At 47.2% G+C, this 16,697-nt stretch overlaps 6 protein-coding genes across 6 annotated transcripts; 3 read left to right on the top strand and 3 right to left on the bottom strand.

Annotated features, from left to right (window-relative positions):
• Positions 1-289: 289 nt before the first annotated feature.
• On the bottom strand, positions 290-937 carry ATNIH1004_002170 (glutathione S-transferase family protein; the record flags this gene model as incomplete). Its single annotated transcript, XM_033566865.1, has 1 exon — positions 290-937. The coding sequence occupies one exon, from the start codon at positions 935-937 to the stop codon at positions 290-292; it is 648 nt and encodes a 215-aa protein (XP_033428860.1).
• A 1,009-nt stretch (positions 938-1,946) lies between these two features.
• Positions 1,947-2,963, top strand: ATNIH1004_002169 (uncharacterized protein; the record flags this gene model as incomplete). Its single annotated transcript, XM_033566864.1, has 3 exons — positions 1,947-2,183; positions 2,234-2,851; positions 2,910-2,963. The coding sequence occupies 3 exons, from the start codon at positions 1,947-1,949 to the stop codon at positions 2,961-2,963; spliced, it is 909 nt and encodes a 302-aa protein (XP_033428859.1).
• A 599-nt stretch (positions 2,964-3,562) lies between these two features.
• On the bottom strand, positions 3,563-4,219 carry ATNIH1004_002168 (GNAT family N-acetyltransferase; the record flags this gene model as incomplete). The annotated part of the gene is made up of 1 exon (XM_033566863.1): positions 3,563-4,219. The coding sequence occupies one exon, from the start codon at positions 4,217-4,219 to the stop codon at positions 3,563-3,565; it is 657 nt and encodes a 218-aa protein (XP_033428858.1).
• Positions 4,220-7,258: 3,039 nt separating this feature from the next.
• On the bottom strand, positions 7,259-10,808 carry ATNIH1004_002167 (putative secondary metabolism biosynthetic enzyme; the record flags this gene model as incomplete). Its single annotated transcript, XM_033566862.1, has 7 exons — positions 7,259-7,283; positions 7,385-8,529; positions 8,678-9,636; positions 9,693-10,086; positions 10,148-10,387; positions 10,442-10,508; positions 10,576-10,808. 7 exons carry the CDS (start codon positions 10,806-10,808, stop codon positions 7,259-7,261), a joined length of 3,063 nt encoding a protein of 1,020 aa, XP_033428857.1.
• Positions 10,809-12,690: 1,882 nt separating this feature from the next.
• Positions 12,691-14,847, top strand: ATNIH1004_002166 (GMC family oxidoreductase; the record flags this gene model as incomplete). Its single annotated transcript, XM_033566861.1, has 3 exons — positions 12,691-12,746; positions 12,834-13,250; positions 13,317-14,847. 3 exons carry the CDS (start codon positions 12,691-12,693, stop codon positions 14,845-14,847), a joined length of 2,004 nt encoding a protein of 667 aa, XP_033428856.1.
• An 843-nt stretch (positions 14,848-15,690) lies between these two features.
• Positions 15,691-16,101, top strand: ATNIH1004_002165 (uncharacterized protein; the record flags this gene model as incomplete). Its single annotated transcript, XM_033566860.1, has 1 exon — positions 15,691-16,101. One exon carries the CDS (start codon positions 15,691-15,693, stop codon positions 16,099-16,101), a length of 411 nt encoding a protein of 136 aa, XP_033428855.1.
• Positions 16,102-16,697: the final 596 nt, after the last annotated feature.

Genomic DNA, 16,697 nt, shown 5'->3' with positions numbered 1-16,697 from the left:
TTTTAGCGTGTATTCTTAAGTAATAAAATGGACCGCTTTCCAAATACGGAAGCGCTAAACTATTTTTGTCGAATATTTATATAATTTTGTATAAATTAGCTATTAGTTAGTTATGCAGACTCATGCGGAACCTCTCTACTAGAGGTGCTTCATCCAAGATCCCACTCCGGCACGGAACATAGTTGTTCCAGGACGGGGAGTCAACATGACTTCTGAAGGTAGACTAGCGTATAATATGCAACCCATCACCTCAACTTATACTCAGGAGTTATGTGAACATTTCGGTATATCAAAACTTGGGATCAATCTGTTCGATCTTCAACGCCGCCAGCGCTGCAGGACGACGTTCAACCTCTTTCACCAAAGCAGTATACTTTGTATACGCCAACATGTCCACGCCAGTATACATCCCCGATCGATACAACGCATACAAAAATGTATCAACAGCAGTAAATGCACCACCAACAGCATGAACCCCCTCCAGTCGCTCCTCTATAAACCCAAAACACTCCAGTATCTTTTCCAGAGCCCTCTCCTTGATTCCCGCAAAGCTCACCTCATCGGTCAACTTCGTCCAACGATGGGGCCTAAAGAAAAGACCAAACCCAGTGGCGTGTAGTGTCCCAGACAAATAGTTCATCCATTCATAGACTCGAATTGTATCAAGCGTGGTTTTACCCATGAGATGAGCCTCTGGCGCGAGGCTCGAAATAGCCGTTGCAACTGCCGGAAGCTCGGTGATAACTTGGTCGTCGAGGGATAGTACGGGAACCCGCATTTTAGGGTTAATATCTGTGAAGCCTTCCCGGAAGTGAGCGTCAAATCCGCCCCCAAGTTTGGCTCTGATCGGTTCGTAGTCTGCACCTATTTCGTGGAGGAGGATATGTGGAGCGAGGGAGCATGCATCGGGGATATAGAAGAGTTTTATTTGAGGCATAGTATAACTTGTTTTACGGGTACTTGTTATTTGATAGAGTAACGATCGTGCAATGGCAATTAAGGGTACAAGGACTGCTTGCGGGTGCCCTGGATAAATATGAGTTCGTGGAGCTGGAATACGAGATAGAATTATTAAGCTGAATTTGATTTATAATCTAGCTTCTGGTGGATTCAAAGTTGGCTAATTAATGAGGCAGTAATATGTATCTGATACGAGATCTCAGATTTTGCAGCAAGTTAAATCTATACTTGTTGACGGGCGATGTATCTTCGATATACAAAGCTATACCTGATGGGATAATCAACACACGAATTAATTTGTCAAGTAATCAAAAAATTCTAACAAAAAAGATTGCTTTTAAAATACCTTGTTTGGTAACTTAGCCCCATATAAAATTAGCGGACCTGGCAGAAACAGAGGGCAGAGAAAGGAGAAGACTTTAAGCTCAAGAGGGTTAGCGGACAGATGGAAAATTTGAATATGGCTGACTGGTTGACTGTTGCACTTCATTCTAGCAAATACTAGTATGTATAAGAAATTAATCAATACATCTGGTCATTCGCGCTAAGTGAGGGGTGTAATTCTCAATGGAGGATGTACAAGAGTGATTTGTTCCCCGCTATGATCAGACTGAGATTCTGCATTATTTGGTCCACTCACTCTACGACAATGAACGCGTGGTGCGGCCCTTCTTACCGGTTTGGACAAGGACCGAAGGACAAGGTCGCTCTGAGTGTGGCTGAACCAGCCCATAATATAGAAGCCTGGTATAACACTGAAGAGCCGTTTTTCGAAAGAGAGTTGATCCAAAAACTCCCCGACCTGTTTGTTCAAAGCAAGGAGCAATCACGTGAGTGTTTTGGCCTGTTGGAAGCTGGGATCCGGGGGGTACAGAGGCACCCGGAGTAGAGGGATAATCCGATGTTCCAACTTGGCCAGATTAAGAATCAGTCACGTTGCTGTAAGATTTTTCGGGCTCTATCTTCATAAACCCTTTTCAGCAAGAATGAGCGCTGGAGACGCCGAACAGTGGGTCAATCTATTCTTCTCCCAGCATCCCCCCAGCTGGATTAATATCGCCCATGTGAATGAAGGGGGTTTTGAGCCTTTTCATACAGATCGAAAATGGATACTGTGGAAACAAGTAACTACAGATAGACGTGCTGGCCCAGATCGAATTCAAGTGCTTCGGCTAGCTATCAAGTGCAATGGAAGATATGTGTACAAATATGTCGCTAAGGTGGTGAGTAACTCGAACGTAGGAGTCCAATATAGACGCTAATATTAATCAAGTTTCCCGAGTATACTGAAAGAGATGCGCGTGCCCAGCTGCGACGCATTCCCTTCAAACGCGACCCAAGGGATGTTAGAGATGAACTTGACCCGTTCCTAAATGAGGCCAGGGTATTCCGTCGCATAAACAATTATTGCGAAAGCTCACAAAGGATATATTTCCCTCGTTTTCACGGCGTTATCACTGATCTTGACGATTCGAAGTTTTTTTCCGGGTATTTCAACCGCCGGGCCGTTGTACTCGAATTCATTAAGCCAGAGCTATCCTCTCGGCGTATCCTGGCGACACGAGAACCTGATGCAACTGAGCGTCACTGGAATTTCATGCTGCGGCTCCAGAGTATAGTGCCGAGCCTTAGTACTTTCGAAGTGGAGTACTACTGTTCTTTATTCATTGACCGCATTCGTCGTCTTTCAGCATTACACAACCTCGCTATAACTCATGGTGATGTGAGAGATGATCATTTTAGGCTTCCAGGCGACTTCCACGATACAGTCCTTTATGACTTCTCCGTTTCATACACATTCTCCTCAGTGCCACCTTACCTGATTAATTTTCGCCGGCCTAGATCATTAAAAGACATATCAGAGTACGAGCAATCGTGCGTTGAGGAGCAAGTATTTGAACGGTAGGCAACTCGTTACAACTATTGGATCGAGACTAACTCTCGCTTAGAGCAATGCAACTGGATTTTCGAGCTCATCTTATTCGGTCAACTGGGGCCCCTGAGGAAGATATCAGAGATGCACTTTTCCACCCTCTTTCTGATGGAGAGCTGGAGTTAATAATTCTAAAAGTGATGACACGGCCCGATGGTCAGTCCTTTCCTACCCCCCCCACACAGGCACGTCATTTACTGTCTCATAGCCTTCTCTATGCCCTCCGTAAACTCAGTCTTCCCTTTTCTGGAAACTCTCCGCCAAAGGGAGCATTCCACTTGGCATATCCTCAAGAGTCGGCAGCTGGATTACTATGACTCAGCTTGGTTATTCTTTAGAAAGACGATGAATATGCCGGATGGCATTACTTTGGTATCTGTTGGCCACAGGGTACTGGCTGATGTTGAATCCTTAGAAAGGGAGAGGGGTGGCTATCTACTTTGCTTAATTCCTAAGGAATGGAAGGAGGAAGGGATAAACGACCAACTCCTGCGAGTGTGCTCGTTATTGAGGTTGTCCAACACACCAGGTTGGATTATTAGCCGATCCGAATTTGATAATTATAATGACAAGATAGCAAATTAAACGCCGTACGCGTTAGTCATCTCATGCATAATGCACTATGCACTATATGAGTCGCGAGAAAGGCACTCGGAACAAGTGGCTAGGCTATTTTGAAGGGAAGTAGCGGAATGCCAGAAGTTTCACCTCCCTGTTAGGATCTGCATAATCCACTTCGGTAAACTCTCGAAATTGCTGGAACCCTGATTTCAACAGCACTTTTTGACTTGGAATATTACTAGCCTCTGTGATGGCAATGAGATGTTCCTTCACCGAACCGTCACCGGCTACCATTGCTCTCTCAACCCTCACCTCTCGCTCTGTCCTAGGCAACTCTCCCCAAAACGGCAGCCAGGAGTTCAAGAACTCCGTGGCTATACCTCGGCCCCAAAATTCCGTCCGGAGCATATATCCCACCTCAGGCCAGCCCTGTGTCTCGGGAAAGACGTGACAGCCACCTAACCCGATGAGCTCGCCCGTATCCTTGAGGCAGATGGCGCAGTTGACCGTCGTTGCATCGTTCGGCGGTAGGAATAGGTTGAGGTTTTTTCTTGTTTCCTCGATATTTCGGTCGATGTGACCAGTTGAGGTCCACTTCATTACTTCTTCCTGTGTTCGTAAGACATGCAATGCTTCCAGGTCTGTTGGTTGCAGGACCCGGATGAGCAAGCGATTTGTTACCAATACCGGCCGCTCCCGGTTTGGAGGAAGAGGGATTGCTGGCAACAACGACCTCACTGTCACAAAATCGGTCGGTCCAGTCATTTCCATCCTTCTCGGTTTTATACACCGCTAACTTCGCAGGCCGTCTCAGATAAGATGCGTGGTGGCTATGTGTAGAAAACGTACGCTAGAGCGTGGTTGGCCGGGGACTGAAATCTTGGTTCAAGAAGAACGACAGAACAGCCATTTTATATGACATATCTTTGTCCGCAGGAGTTACGCTGAATTTGCTTTCTGGTCAGCAGTTAATAGTAGAATACGAGGAAGTCGAACCTTCGTTGAAAGCCACTGTCCAATTAAGGAAAGAACGGAGATCACTGAAATGTAACCTCAACAGGACAACGCGTCACGCGAGCCCCGCTTTTGAATGACACGAACGAAACTCGCTCTCACGTGATATTTCTGCTTTGCTGAAAAAGAGCCCCAGAGTTGTGGCTGTCTCGTCGCCCCTTATTCCGCACATATACGGTACCATATCTTCCTTCTAGCGAAGAACCATGCCCCATAGGACATAAGAACTAAGGGGACCGTCCTCTCCAAACATAGGAGATACTTTTCACCCCAGTTCAAGGATCAATCTGGCGAAGCGAGTGATTTTAAGCTTGCGAGAAGCAAATACTGACTACGAAGATCCGTAGGAATCGGTTCGATTATACCTCGAAAGCAGCGACCGTTGAGCAAAAGAACTTGACGTCGGCCGTCATTTAGTCCAAATCCAACCAGCCAAACCTGATATACCGCAGAAGGACCCAAAAATCCGTATTATTATTGACATTGACAAAGATGGTATCTCCACGGCCCTCGGTGACAATTTCCCCCATAAAGTGTGCCGTCTCTATCGCGTATATATTAGAATATGTGTTTCTTACCGTATGCCTATCTAATTTACTCATAGTTGCTTTAGAATAATATAGTCTTACTATGGTGCCTGGTACAAAAATTGTATTTGCAAACTACGTGCAATTGCTGATGACCTTCATCCTTGGGGAAGAACCAGAAGCGATTGTGCAATTTCCAGCCATAGTGAGAGTTGAAAGTGGAAGGCCCAAGAGGCTGAGATTCCAATCCAATAAGTATAACATTTCCGAGGAATTCCACAATCGAGCCCTTTACAAGAAATGCATTGGCCAGGAGAAATTAAACTTGAAGTTTGTACAGAGATCTGCATTTCTATAGAATGTTTCTGAAGTTGTACCCACCGACCGACTCCCGCGGCAGGGGCGCTGACATATACCAGCAACTAACTATGTTGCTCTTATTCGACGGTAACACTGCTGGCAATGCCACCTTCCGCTATCTCGATACCTCAATACTGGCCTAGTCTACGTTCCTTACCCAGAAAAGAAAATTACTAGAGACGGAGCGGAACGGGACAGGGCAGGACAGACCTAGGCAAGTACATGCTTTTTATAGGAATGGTATATACTACCTAAACCACCCAAGCAGAGATACCCACAAATACGCAGCCAATATGCTATTATAGATACAGGGCTAAGACTCCATGTAATTGCTTGTAGGGATGTCGAAACTAACTGAGCTATATAAACATAAAGCTTCTCAACGTAGGTGACTAAAGTATGATTTATGGATTTGACTATGTTGCTGCGCATGTAGGGGCCAGGCGAAGGGAAGAGCAAGGTCCTTTTAGGGCGTATAACCTGTCAAGACAAACCATTCGATTACTACTAAAACCCATGGCTTCTCGTGAAGTCATAATTGTGAGTCATATAGGGAGTTTCTACAATTTATATTCCGTGCTACTTTATGGGCCACAAAGGCTTTCTGGACCTAGAATAAAACCTTACGATTTCCAATCCACCTGACATTTGACTTGTATATAGACCATGCACTTTCAGATTAGGAAAAGCATTTCGGCTTTCCTTTGCAATGTAACATCATGATTCGTAATAACGGTCATGAACTGAGAAGCTCGCGGGAAGTTTAGCGTTCCTCTGACTGTGAAGTCCCTAAGCCACCCCAGCATCTATTAGAGTCACTTAACCCTCTCTTACCAGCTAAGTTCGCTCGCCTAACGTTCAAAGCAGCAAGCACATAAGCGTCCTTCCTTCAAATATGAAAATCCGTATAAGACTTTCCGTCCATATTCTGTTAGGGTTATCGCTGGCTGCCAATCTTCCAGCAAGACATGCTTTCCGTGCGATGGCCAGTTCAACGCAGCTAAAGTCACTAATAATGGTAGTATGTGAGTTTAGATTTGCAAGGGCTATGATTGAATATGATGTCTCTTCCCTTGACTGTATTTGCCCAACAAGAGCAATCTGATTTTTGCCGGTTTAGGATACATTCTACCACACTTGCAGACACGGCGAGACAGTGCCCTCAGCAAGGTCGCCTGGTAGAAATGGCAAGCCCCCTTCATTCAAAAGGACCAGCAGTGACAGTAGCGACTGTGCCATGTGCATGAGACCATAGAACTCGGATAGGTTCTGCATTGCAACTAAAAAGTGCTGTGGTCCCGTAACCCGACTGACTTTATGATGACCTATCCAATGATCAGCAAGATGCCCCTCTGAATTCCACCTTACACAGATAAAACTTGCGATTTTCGTTACCTGAGGGGTGCATATGCTGGAATCCAAGCTTCGTAGAACCGAGTTGAGGACGTTTCCATTAACACTAACACACTTTACCCCGTTTGGAAGTTGTTTACGAAATGTTTTGAGCACAGTCATCCACTTAAAATCTCTTCATCTTTTCAGCCGGGTCATGATAAGATTAATCTTAGTGTGCGAGAAGAGGTATTAGGGATACTAAGACATTTAAATCATCCGCGCTGTCCCTTAAAGGAATAATACCTTTTGCACCGCTCACCGGCCTACACAAGAAGGGGCTTTATAAATAGTCTGTTCTAATACCGAAGTCCTTTCGAAAACAGTTGCCTCCTGGAACATAAACTAGTATTACTGAGGGAGGAGTCGGGGTTATTCGCAGAGGTACTGATCATAGAGTGACTACGGTGAATCTTACGGATAATGGAGATATATTCCGCGGAACTAGCCTACTGTTCAATTTCATATAACAGACTGAATGGAAACAAAGAAGCACATGTCGGACGTATGCCTACGGAATAGTATCAACACTGGCACTATAATTCTTAATTAGCGAAAATGCATACAAGCAACCAGGTGTGAGCTGCTGGAAAGGTTGAATTTACTTCGTTAATGAGCAAGGAATCAGTTCGCTAACCTTGTACCAAAGCCCCATTGATCAAGCCAAGTTTTTATCCATGATTCATTCACGGCCCCGGCGGCTTGGAGGCTAGGAATCCGTGCGACTGTCAAGGTGGTGTCAAGCCTCACTGATGGTTGGTCTGGTTTGGCCTCTAGCCCCACGTAGAATTCTAACAGTGCCATAGCTGCGGCCATGGAAGATTCCACCGAAGAATCTCCATTGGGGGCTTCTTGCAAGCTCCAACTAGCCAGTTTCTTATTCCATTCCTCCAAAGAAGATACCACCTTGCAATCGGGGCCTAGACGACGGGCGATTGTTGGCACGAGATCCGTATACGAAGAGACGGAAGGGTTCGTGAAATGATAGTATGCGGTAAGTGCCCTGTCTCCTGTTGAATCCACCATCCCAGCTCCAAGGGCCAATTCTACAAGTGCCTCTGAGAGACAGTCCACCGGCAGCCAGTCAACGTCGTTGAAACTTCCGAGCGAGGCGGGCAGGCATCCCATAATCTCCGAGGCGCGCAGCAAGGTCGGGAACCAATCTCGTGGTGGCCAGACGCCCTCGGCATACACAGGACCCCCAACCTGGGCAACCCGGCAAATTGCGGAGGTGACACCACTGGTGAGTCCGGCTTGCTGGAGCAGTTTGCTTGCCAGCAGCTTACTTTGACCGTACCCACCTTGGGCATATTTCAGCGAATCAAGAGGTGACTCGGGGACTGGGGTTGACTGATCCCAGCCTTGAATGGTGGCAATAGATGAAAGGAATATGAGGCGTGTGTCTTGATTAGAATCATACGCTAGCCGGATCAAATTTGCAACGCCGGCGATGTGAGATTCAAAGAGCGCCAGGGGCAAGTTGAAGGTGACTGGCCATTGGCAGTGAATGACTACTGTCACAGTTGCTAGCAGATGCGAGTAGTCTTCCTCACTCAGACCCAGATATGGTTGGGCTAAATCGCCCTTAAAGCGATGAACTGGAACTGCCCCTCCAGCCCTGGCAACCTCTGGGATTCTCCGATCGATGCAGGTGATCTCTGTTACGTCCTGGCGATGCATCAGGGACCGAAGGATGAATGATCCAATGAAACCCGTGCTACCAGTTAGAAGGATGTGATGCGCTTTGCTTTGATCTGTTTGCTTCTGCTTCACCTTCGTTGGCTGTGGCAGAAATACTGAGTATCTAGCATGCTAGTTAGTCACTTGAATAATTAATGATACTGTTCAAAGTGTAATCCTACTTGTTCAAGATATAATGGAATGTGTCTGACACATCATCGACAGTATGGTGCTGCTGGATATAACCTACCAGCCTATAAGTAGTCGGGTTCATGTACACTGCATTTCGGATGAAGAGGACATCTTTCTGATCTGGCAGGACTCGGGCCAGTAACTGTGCCAGCATCTGTACTTGCCGTGAATCTAAGCCCCTTGCGAAGAAGTCGTCATGGATGCTTAAATCTTTCACTGAAGTCAGGCTGCGGACTATCTCAGCAATGCTTTCCATGAGCGTCTCATCGGTAGAAAGATCAAGCTGGAACTGGAGATCTTGCTCCGCGTCCTTTAAAGTGTATTCAGCTTCAATCTCTGTTGCATACAGCTTGGCCGTCTGACTGCGACTGATCGTCCCCTTCGCCATACGGGCAAACGGCTTCTCTGGTGTAGCGATAAGGATATCATTACGGTGAATTTGCGCGTACTTCATGCTCTGCTTGTTGAGGTCTTCCAGTGCTTGATGTATTGCAGGCAACGTATCTTCCACGTTCGCGGACGGCTCCAACTCGATTAAAAGGATTGGGTACGGACGCTTATGGCCAACGACCAGACTGGCATGGACCCCTTGAAGAGTATTGAGCTCTCTTTCAAAAGTGATTGGGTTCATCTTCTCACCGGTGGAGAACACGATGACATCATCAATTCGGCTTTCATATCTCCAGTAGTACGGGATGCTTGGATGACGCTGAAAGATGTCCTTTGTGTGCCACTCCTCCAAATGAGGGAAGTTAACAAAGACTGCCTGCTTCTGGGGTAGATTGTCATCGCGGTGAATGACCAGTTCGTAGTATTCTGGGTCACCTTTGCCTTCCCTGGTGCCTTCATCGATAGGGTGCCAGCGGATCCCCATCTCCTTTTCGGCAAAGTGAAACCAGTTCCAGTTTTCCGGCTCAATCATGAATGCGCCAATCAGGCCACATTCACTGCTGCCCAAGACACTAATCAGTCGAGTCTTCTGGGACAACAAGTTTCCTGCCTCTTGGCTCACAGAACCTATAATCTATTAGCAATCTGAGACCGGCTTCGACCCACGGCAGAGGAATACTTACCACCGCCAAATGTAATGAACCGAAGCTTCGAAACTTTTTCAATTAGGGCGGGTTCCTGCGCTATCTGATCGACAACGAGAGGGGGTAACAATGCACCATCAACATGAGCCACGTGCAAGATATCTTTCAGCATTTGAGGGCTGGAGGGCTGATTCGCAGGGCCGATAACTATGATGCCGCCACTGAAAAGCCAGAAGAAGCCAGCAACGAATCCGGCAAGATGGAACAAAGGACACCCATTGTAGACACTGTGCGCGGACTCCAGGAGTCGATGACAACTGACGCGATAGGATTCCTCAGAGTAAAACAGTCTTAAGCTATCAGTAGCTGCCATAGCAGCGTGAACAAATGCTACAGGCTTGGGCATGCCTGTGGAACCACTGGTATGAAATATCTGAGCGAATAAGAATATTAGAAGCGTGTGGTGAGAAGTACAGAATAGGAACGATACGTACCACAAGAGGCTTGTCTGATGCGTCCTGAAAGGTATCTAAATAAGGGTATTCTCTTGCCGGGCTTGTGTTGGACAGAAGGTTTACAAGCTCTGGAGCTTGAACAGCATTGATGCTACGGAGGATGGTCAATTCTGTAACAGTGGAAGAGAAGAGAGAGTCGAATATAATAGCCTGACATTTGGTCTCCTTGATGAGGTGGTCATGAATTTGGACACTATTTCGAGGTGAGAGTAGCATTAACTGTAAAAACTTAATTAGTACGCTTCATTGACGAAATGAGGATCATCCGCGTACCCTGTAACCGGCCTTTACTGCTGCTAGAGTCAAGACAAGATGTCTGGCATCACTAGAGCCCAAATAACTACCTTCCTAATTAGCTGTCTCTCCTGAGAAGCGTAAAACAACGCGCAAAAGAGGGGAGTAAGTACGCTATGGTGATGTCTTTGGTTTTTCGTTTGGGATAGGTTTCATCCAGCCACCACGCGAGCCGATTTATAAGATTCGACATGTCCTGATATGTGATATTGAAGTGAACAGGGTTGGGCTCGAAGGAGACGACCTGGGTGATGGCCACCATCGTGGGATTCTCAGCCGCCACCGCATCAATATAATTGAGCAGCAGTCTGCGACCGACTTGTTTGGATTCGTGATGACGTTCCATGGCTACAGAACCGACAGGAGGAAGAACTGCTGGTTGCTGGGCTTCAGGATGTCTCGATGCTTTATGTAATTGAGCCATCTCGGAAGAAAAAGCACAGCGCTGGGAGAGTACGCCTTAATAGGAAAGATAAGTTAACTTGGTAATGGTCTTCGTGATTTGAAATAGGGTTTCTGGGTGTTGCACGGTTGACAAACAAGTACACCATACTGGAGGGCATAACAGGTCGATGAGGATAAATCCCTGTAGTGCATAGCAGGATACTATCACCTATTGCATATGGCATCTTGTTGATATCTTGCTGTGCTTTTGACATTGGGTCAGAATTTTTTTAGAGTTCAATAGTGCCGTCAAAATGAGCACCTGACAATCTTTTAAAGTCTTATACCAGCACCTCCATGTGTAGGACGCAATTTGCCATTGGCATTTGTAGATCGCTAGTGGATAACAAAGAGGGATTTGAATTCAGCTCAAGGCAACAGGGTGAATACGATTACAGATTATGATCCCAACTGATCACGCCATGAGCACAATCACATTCCCTTTGTCTTCGTGCCCCCACCGTCCTGGGGTCTCCAAGGCTGAGGCTTTCGAGCCATGGTTTCATTGGATTCTTTTCTTTCAAGTGTTTTTCACTATTTTGCAGCTCATTGTCCCATCTCTTCCACGGGTTATTTTGTATGCTGTTGATATGCCTCCGAACAACAGATCGATCGACACCCCGTATTGTAGTTACATAGGTCAGACGGACATCCTCGTTCCCCACTGCAGCCAATAATCGACATTAACATGCAGCATATCACTGGTCTGCCCTTTCTATAGTACGCTGATCTCGATGTCCATCCGGTCATCGATTTGCGCCTTTTTGGTTGTGGTGTAGTGGTAAAGCTCAGCACCAGCACGCAGCCCGACTTAGGTCTTCACGCAGCACATCCTTTTTGTTTTGATCTTTATCCTATGGCAATGGCAGGTCAAGAAGAAAGCGGACTCCTCTAGATGCGGTAAGAGAAAGGAAGGTGGTATAGGGCAAGTGGGTCAGCTGTAGTTGTGATCTACCCTACCAAGGCTGAAACTATTGCAGACATACAGACATCAATCTATTTGGAAGCATTTTCAGTCAGAAAAAGAGCTGGGCTACGCCTCTGCGAGTAGTTTTCGTGCACTCATCACTAAACATACTAGCGCACTTGAGGGGACAAAACAAAGAATGTATTATTAAAATTAAGTAAGCTACGTCCGTCGTATGTCTCCTGATTTAGTAGTACCCTTTTGCAAACCTCAGCCTAGGATCCGCCAGGATTTTGCACCTTGTTCGGTTCGAAATTTGGGGTTCGGAAAGCATGGGCTAGCTGAGTTGTGTTTCTTCAGCTGCAGGAAATTCATCAACTTGGGATACACATCCATGCAACTCACCGGCGCAATTGAGATGCCTGTCGTACAAATACATAATACTCACTCAAGAATGCCATTACATCCGCAGGGATGCGGTCCCAATTGCTATGATATGAACAGGAGCTCTTATGCATTTAGAAGTACGTCGAGTGAGATTGTCGCATAAGGGCTTACTGTCAGGCCAACGTAGCTGTACATGGATGCATCAACGCTTAGTCGGTAGTGGCTGCGAGCTTCCTCATAGGTACTATAATCATTATCTTACTCTTCACTTGTGACTTTTGCATCACAAACTCTTAACAGATGCGGTCTCATCACACCGGGCGGTGCGCCAAGTGCTCAATTCAGCTGCCTTCACGCCTGCCGGACTCCTGGGTTCTGTTTTCTTCTATATTTTGACAAGTCCCTGCGGGGTCTTTCCTATGATACTATCTACCATTGTTCTTGTTTCCACTTTTTCTGCCTCACAAGGGCACGTCACCTGTTTTTCACCATGTTGTTCCTCAAGTGCCTTGGGTTCTTTTCCCTCCTCGCTCCGGTGCTAGGATCGTAAGTTTCCCCGCTGATAGTCCTTTATTCCTCTCATATACCACTCTTCACGGTCCTTCCGTGTGGGGGTAAGTCTAACTAGGGCAGTCCGCACACCTATGTTCGCGATCAGCGCTATCAATCCCCCTCCATGAATGCCACAGCCGAGTATGACTATATCGTCATCGGCTCTGGGGCGGGTGGCGGCCCGTTGGCTGCTCGCCTGGCTCGGGGAGGATACAAGGTCCTCCTCCTGGACGCCGGTGATGATCAGGGTAACACTCTCCAGCAGATGGTCCCGGCCCTTCAGCTACAATCGACTGAGTATGAACCCCAGAGCTGGAATTTCTACATCCAGCACTACACCGACCTCAACCGCCAAGAGGAGGACTCTAAAATGACTTACCGCACTCCAACGGGTGAATTACACAAAGGCCCTAACCCTCCTGTCGGCTCTGAGCCCCTGGGTATTCTGTATCCGCGTGCAGGTACATTGGGTGGATGTACTGCCCATAATGCCATGGTGTATGACTCCTTCCCTATCTTTTCAGCAATTTGATAGAGGAAGAACGAGAGCGCTGATGATAATAGCACCGTTTATCCCTACGAGAGCGACTGGGACAACCTCGCTGCCCTCACTGGAAATGACTCGTGGGCAGCCGATAAGATGCGCGGCTACTACCGCCGCCTCGAGCTCAACCGCTACGCTCCAAACGACACCATCAGCCACGGCTATAGAGGTTGGCTTCAGACCGCACTCGCACCACTGAACCTCGTTCTAAGCGACAAAAAGATCCTCTCACTTGTTATTGCTGCTGGTACTGCTGCGGGCAAGAACCTGGCGGGCAAGGCGATCGACACCGTGACAGAGCTGGCGCAGATACTCGTACACGACGCCAACAGCGGCACGCGTAACAGGACTCCAGACCTGTACCAGCTCCCTATCGCAGTGCAGGTGCCAGACTACAAACGTTCCGGACCACGCGATTTTCTCATCGAGACTGCGGCCCAGACTGACAACAAGGGCAAGCGTAGCTACCATCTTGACATCCACCTCACCACATTTGTCACCAACCTAGTCTTTGACACCTCCGGCTCCCGTCCCCGCGCCACTGGTGTCGACTACATAAAGGGGAAGAGTTTATATCGTGCAGATCCACGGTCAGACACTGCATCTCCCGGGGTGCCCGGAAGCGTGTACGCGGCCAAGGAGGTTATCGTCTCAGGAGGCGCCTTCAACACACCGCAACTGCTCAAGCTCAGTGGCATTGGTCCCAAAGCTGAACTTGATAAATGGGACATCCCTACCCTCGTTGACCTCCCCGGTGTCGGAACAAACCTGCAGGACCGCTATGAGACTAGTGTTATTGGCAAATCCCCCATAGACTTCTCCCTTATCTCGCAATGTACCTTTCTAGAAGCCCTCCCTGACCCATGCTTTGACAAGTGGAAATATGAACTCCATGACAAGGGAGCCTATGTATCCAATAACATCCCCATGGCTATTATCAGAAAGTCCTCCGTGGCTGAAAATGATGAACCCGATCTATTGATCTCTGGTGCTCCTGCCAACTTCCAGGGGTACTTTTCTGGCTACTCAAGCAGCTCCTGGAACGATGTCCGGCACTGGGGCTGGGTCACTCTCAAGACTCGCTCGCGCAATAACGCAGGGACTGTCCAGCTGCGGTCCGCTGACCCCCTCGACACGCCAATCATCAATTTCCACTCCTTTGACAATGGTGTCACTGTCAATGAGGCAGATCAGAAGGATCTCCAGGCTGTCTACGAAGCATTTGAGTTCTCCCGATCCATCTTCAAGAACCTAGTGCCCCTAGACGGCGGGTTTGAGGAGACCTGGCCTGGTCCCAATGTTACCACCGAGGCAGAAATTAAAGATTACATCAAGCGTGAGGCCTGGGGTCACCATGCCTGCTGTACCGCTCCAATTGGAGCAGATGAGGATCCGATGGCGGTGTTGGATGGCGACTTCCGTGTACGTGGAGTTGATGGGCTTCGCGTTGTCGATGCCAGCGTCTTTCCCAGGATCCCAGGATTTTACCTTGCCTTGCCAACCTACATGATTAGCGAGAAGGCGGCAGATGTGATATTGGGGGATGCGTAATCTAGATATTCTAGCTCCTTATACCGTCACATAATGTTTTTCCCCCTCACTCTCCATTCTTTGACTGAAAATTAGCTTTTGGCCCAGGTACGGCCTCTAATTGGAGGTCAGGGTCCTACCTGTTTAACTGCTCGAAGCTGCTTCACAATAAATGATATGTAAATATATGGGCCCGAGCGCCTAGCGCCTGGGCATTTGCGGGGTATTTCTCCTGAGGGCTGCCCCTATTCATAGATAGTGAGATTGTGCATTCATGAGAGCGTTCAGAGGTAATATAGGTACTATTAAATACGGTCCTTAGCAGGTGCGTGCAGCTGGTATACTGTTCTTCTGCCCCGTTCCCCTGAATCATAGTGAACGTGTCGAGATCGCTTCAATAAAGATTTGGCAATTTAAAGATGACAGTTGATATTATGTGATGCGCGAGATTAGATACACAAAATTAGGATCTTATTTGATGAAAATATCAACTGTAGAGAAGAAAGCAATTATTTAATTACATGAAGCCTTTATGGGTCAAATCCTCCGCTAACAAGCTCCGTGACCGTGTCACGTGGCCGCATCTCGTAAGTGCCATGTCAGCTCCTGGCACCTTCTTGACTCTAGTTTTCGGATCCAGCTCCATATTATATTGAGCGTCACATACGATCTCAATCGTTAGTGTCAAAAGTTTGGATAACGGGATCCACACCGGCGGCATTATAGCTGACACTTGTGTAGGCCATCTCACTTCTCTTGCAATATACTATAGAGCCTATTATCGCCTTTATTTTGAGCCACTTAAGTTTCCAGTTTGGTGGAAGAACCACTCCAAGATTATACACTAAACCACCTTTCTGCGATATGTCTTCACTGCAACTGGTTGCCCTGATTGTGCATGACTATGATCCAGCTATTTCCTTCTTTGTTAACAAACTTGGATTTGAACTGGTTGAGGATAAACCGTCCTTTACTACAGACGGCCGCCCGAAACGCTGGGTTGTTGTCCGTCCACCAGGCAGCCTACCCCAAACAGGGATTCTCTTAGCTCGAGCCGATAGTCCTGAACAGAGTGCTACCGTTGGTCGACAGTTTGCAGGCCGTGTAGGTCTATTTTGGCGTGTTGATGATTTTCAAGGGACCTACAACAGGCTTTGCAGTCACGGCATTCAGTTTATATCAGAGCCCAGAGCCGAAGAATATGGAAACGTTGCGGTGTTTCTAGATTTTGTGGGTAATAAGTGGGATCTTCTTGGACCCAGTGGAGAAAACTAAGCCCGAAGGTTCACCGGGAGAAGAGGACACGATCACGCGAGTTTCGCGGCTCTCCCAACCTAATGGGTGATTCCTGGAACCCTGTGCCCCTCTCCCAGGAGCCCATCTCGTCTACGGATTATTCCCCACATTCCTGATAAGGTGTTCATCATTAAGAAGGGCTCTCCTACAGATGAGTAATTGTGCGGGATTGGTTCTATTAATTTTGTCCCTCTGCTATCCGAATATTTAGAAAGAATTGTTTACTTGCATGTGTTAGGCTGAAAGCCTTGGCTCACGTTTTAAGTCTGTGAACGTTTAGCATATGCGCAGACCATAGCTCTTCTAGAAACCGTGTTTTCTCGGCAAACCTTTGAGGTCATGCGGTGCACATTATCCTTGTCCAGGTTTGTCTAATCTCTTCATCCTGAGATAGCGGTGGGTTGAGTGACCGACGCATCAACCAGTATATTAAGTGGCCAATATGTCAAGTCATGCAAGATACAGCCCAGCCACTACTCATCACCATAGCAAGCCTTGGAGGTATTACATATATTATGATAAATGAAAAGTTAAATAGAGATGGGCGAAATAATTAGGCTTCATTTAATTTAGAA

This window comes from Aspergillus tanneri (assembly GCF_003426965.1).
Source record: "Aspergillus tanneri strain NIH1004 chromosome Unknown AapTan_1_pilon_pilon_pilon, whole genome shotgun sequence".
NCBI lineage: Eukaryota > Fungi > Ascomycota > Eurotiomycetes > Eurotiales > Aspergillaceae > Aspergillus > Aspergillus tanneri.
The sequence above is the reverse complement of the archived record's forward strand: the minus strand, read 5'-3'. Positions and strand labels throughout refer to the sequence as shown.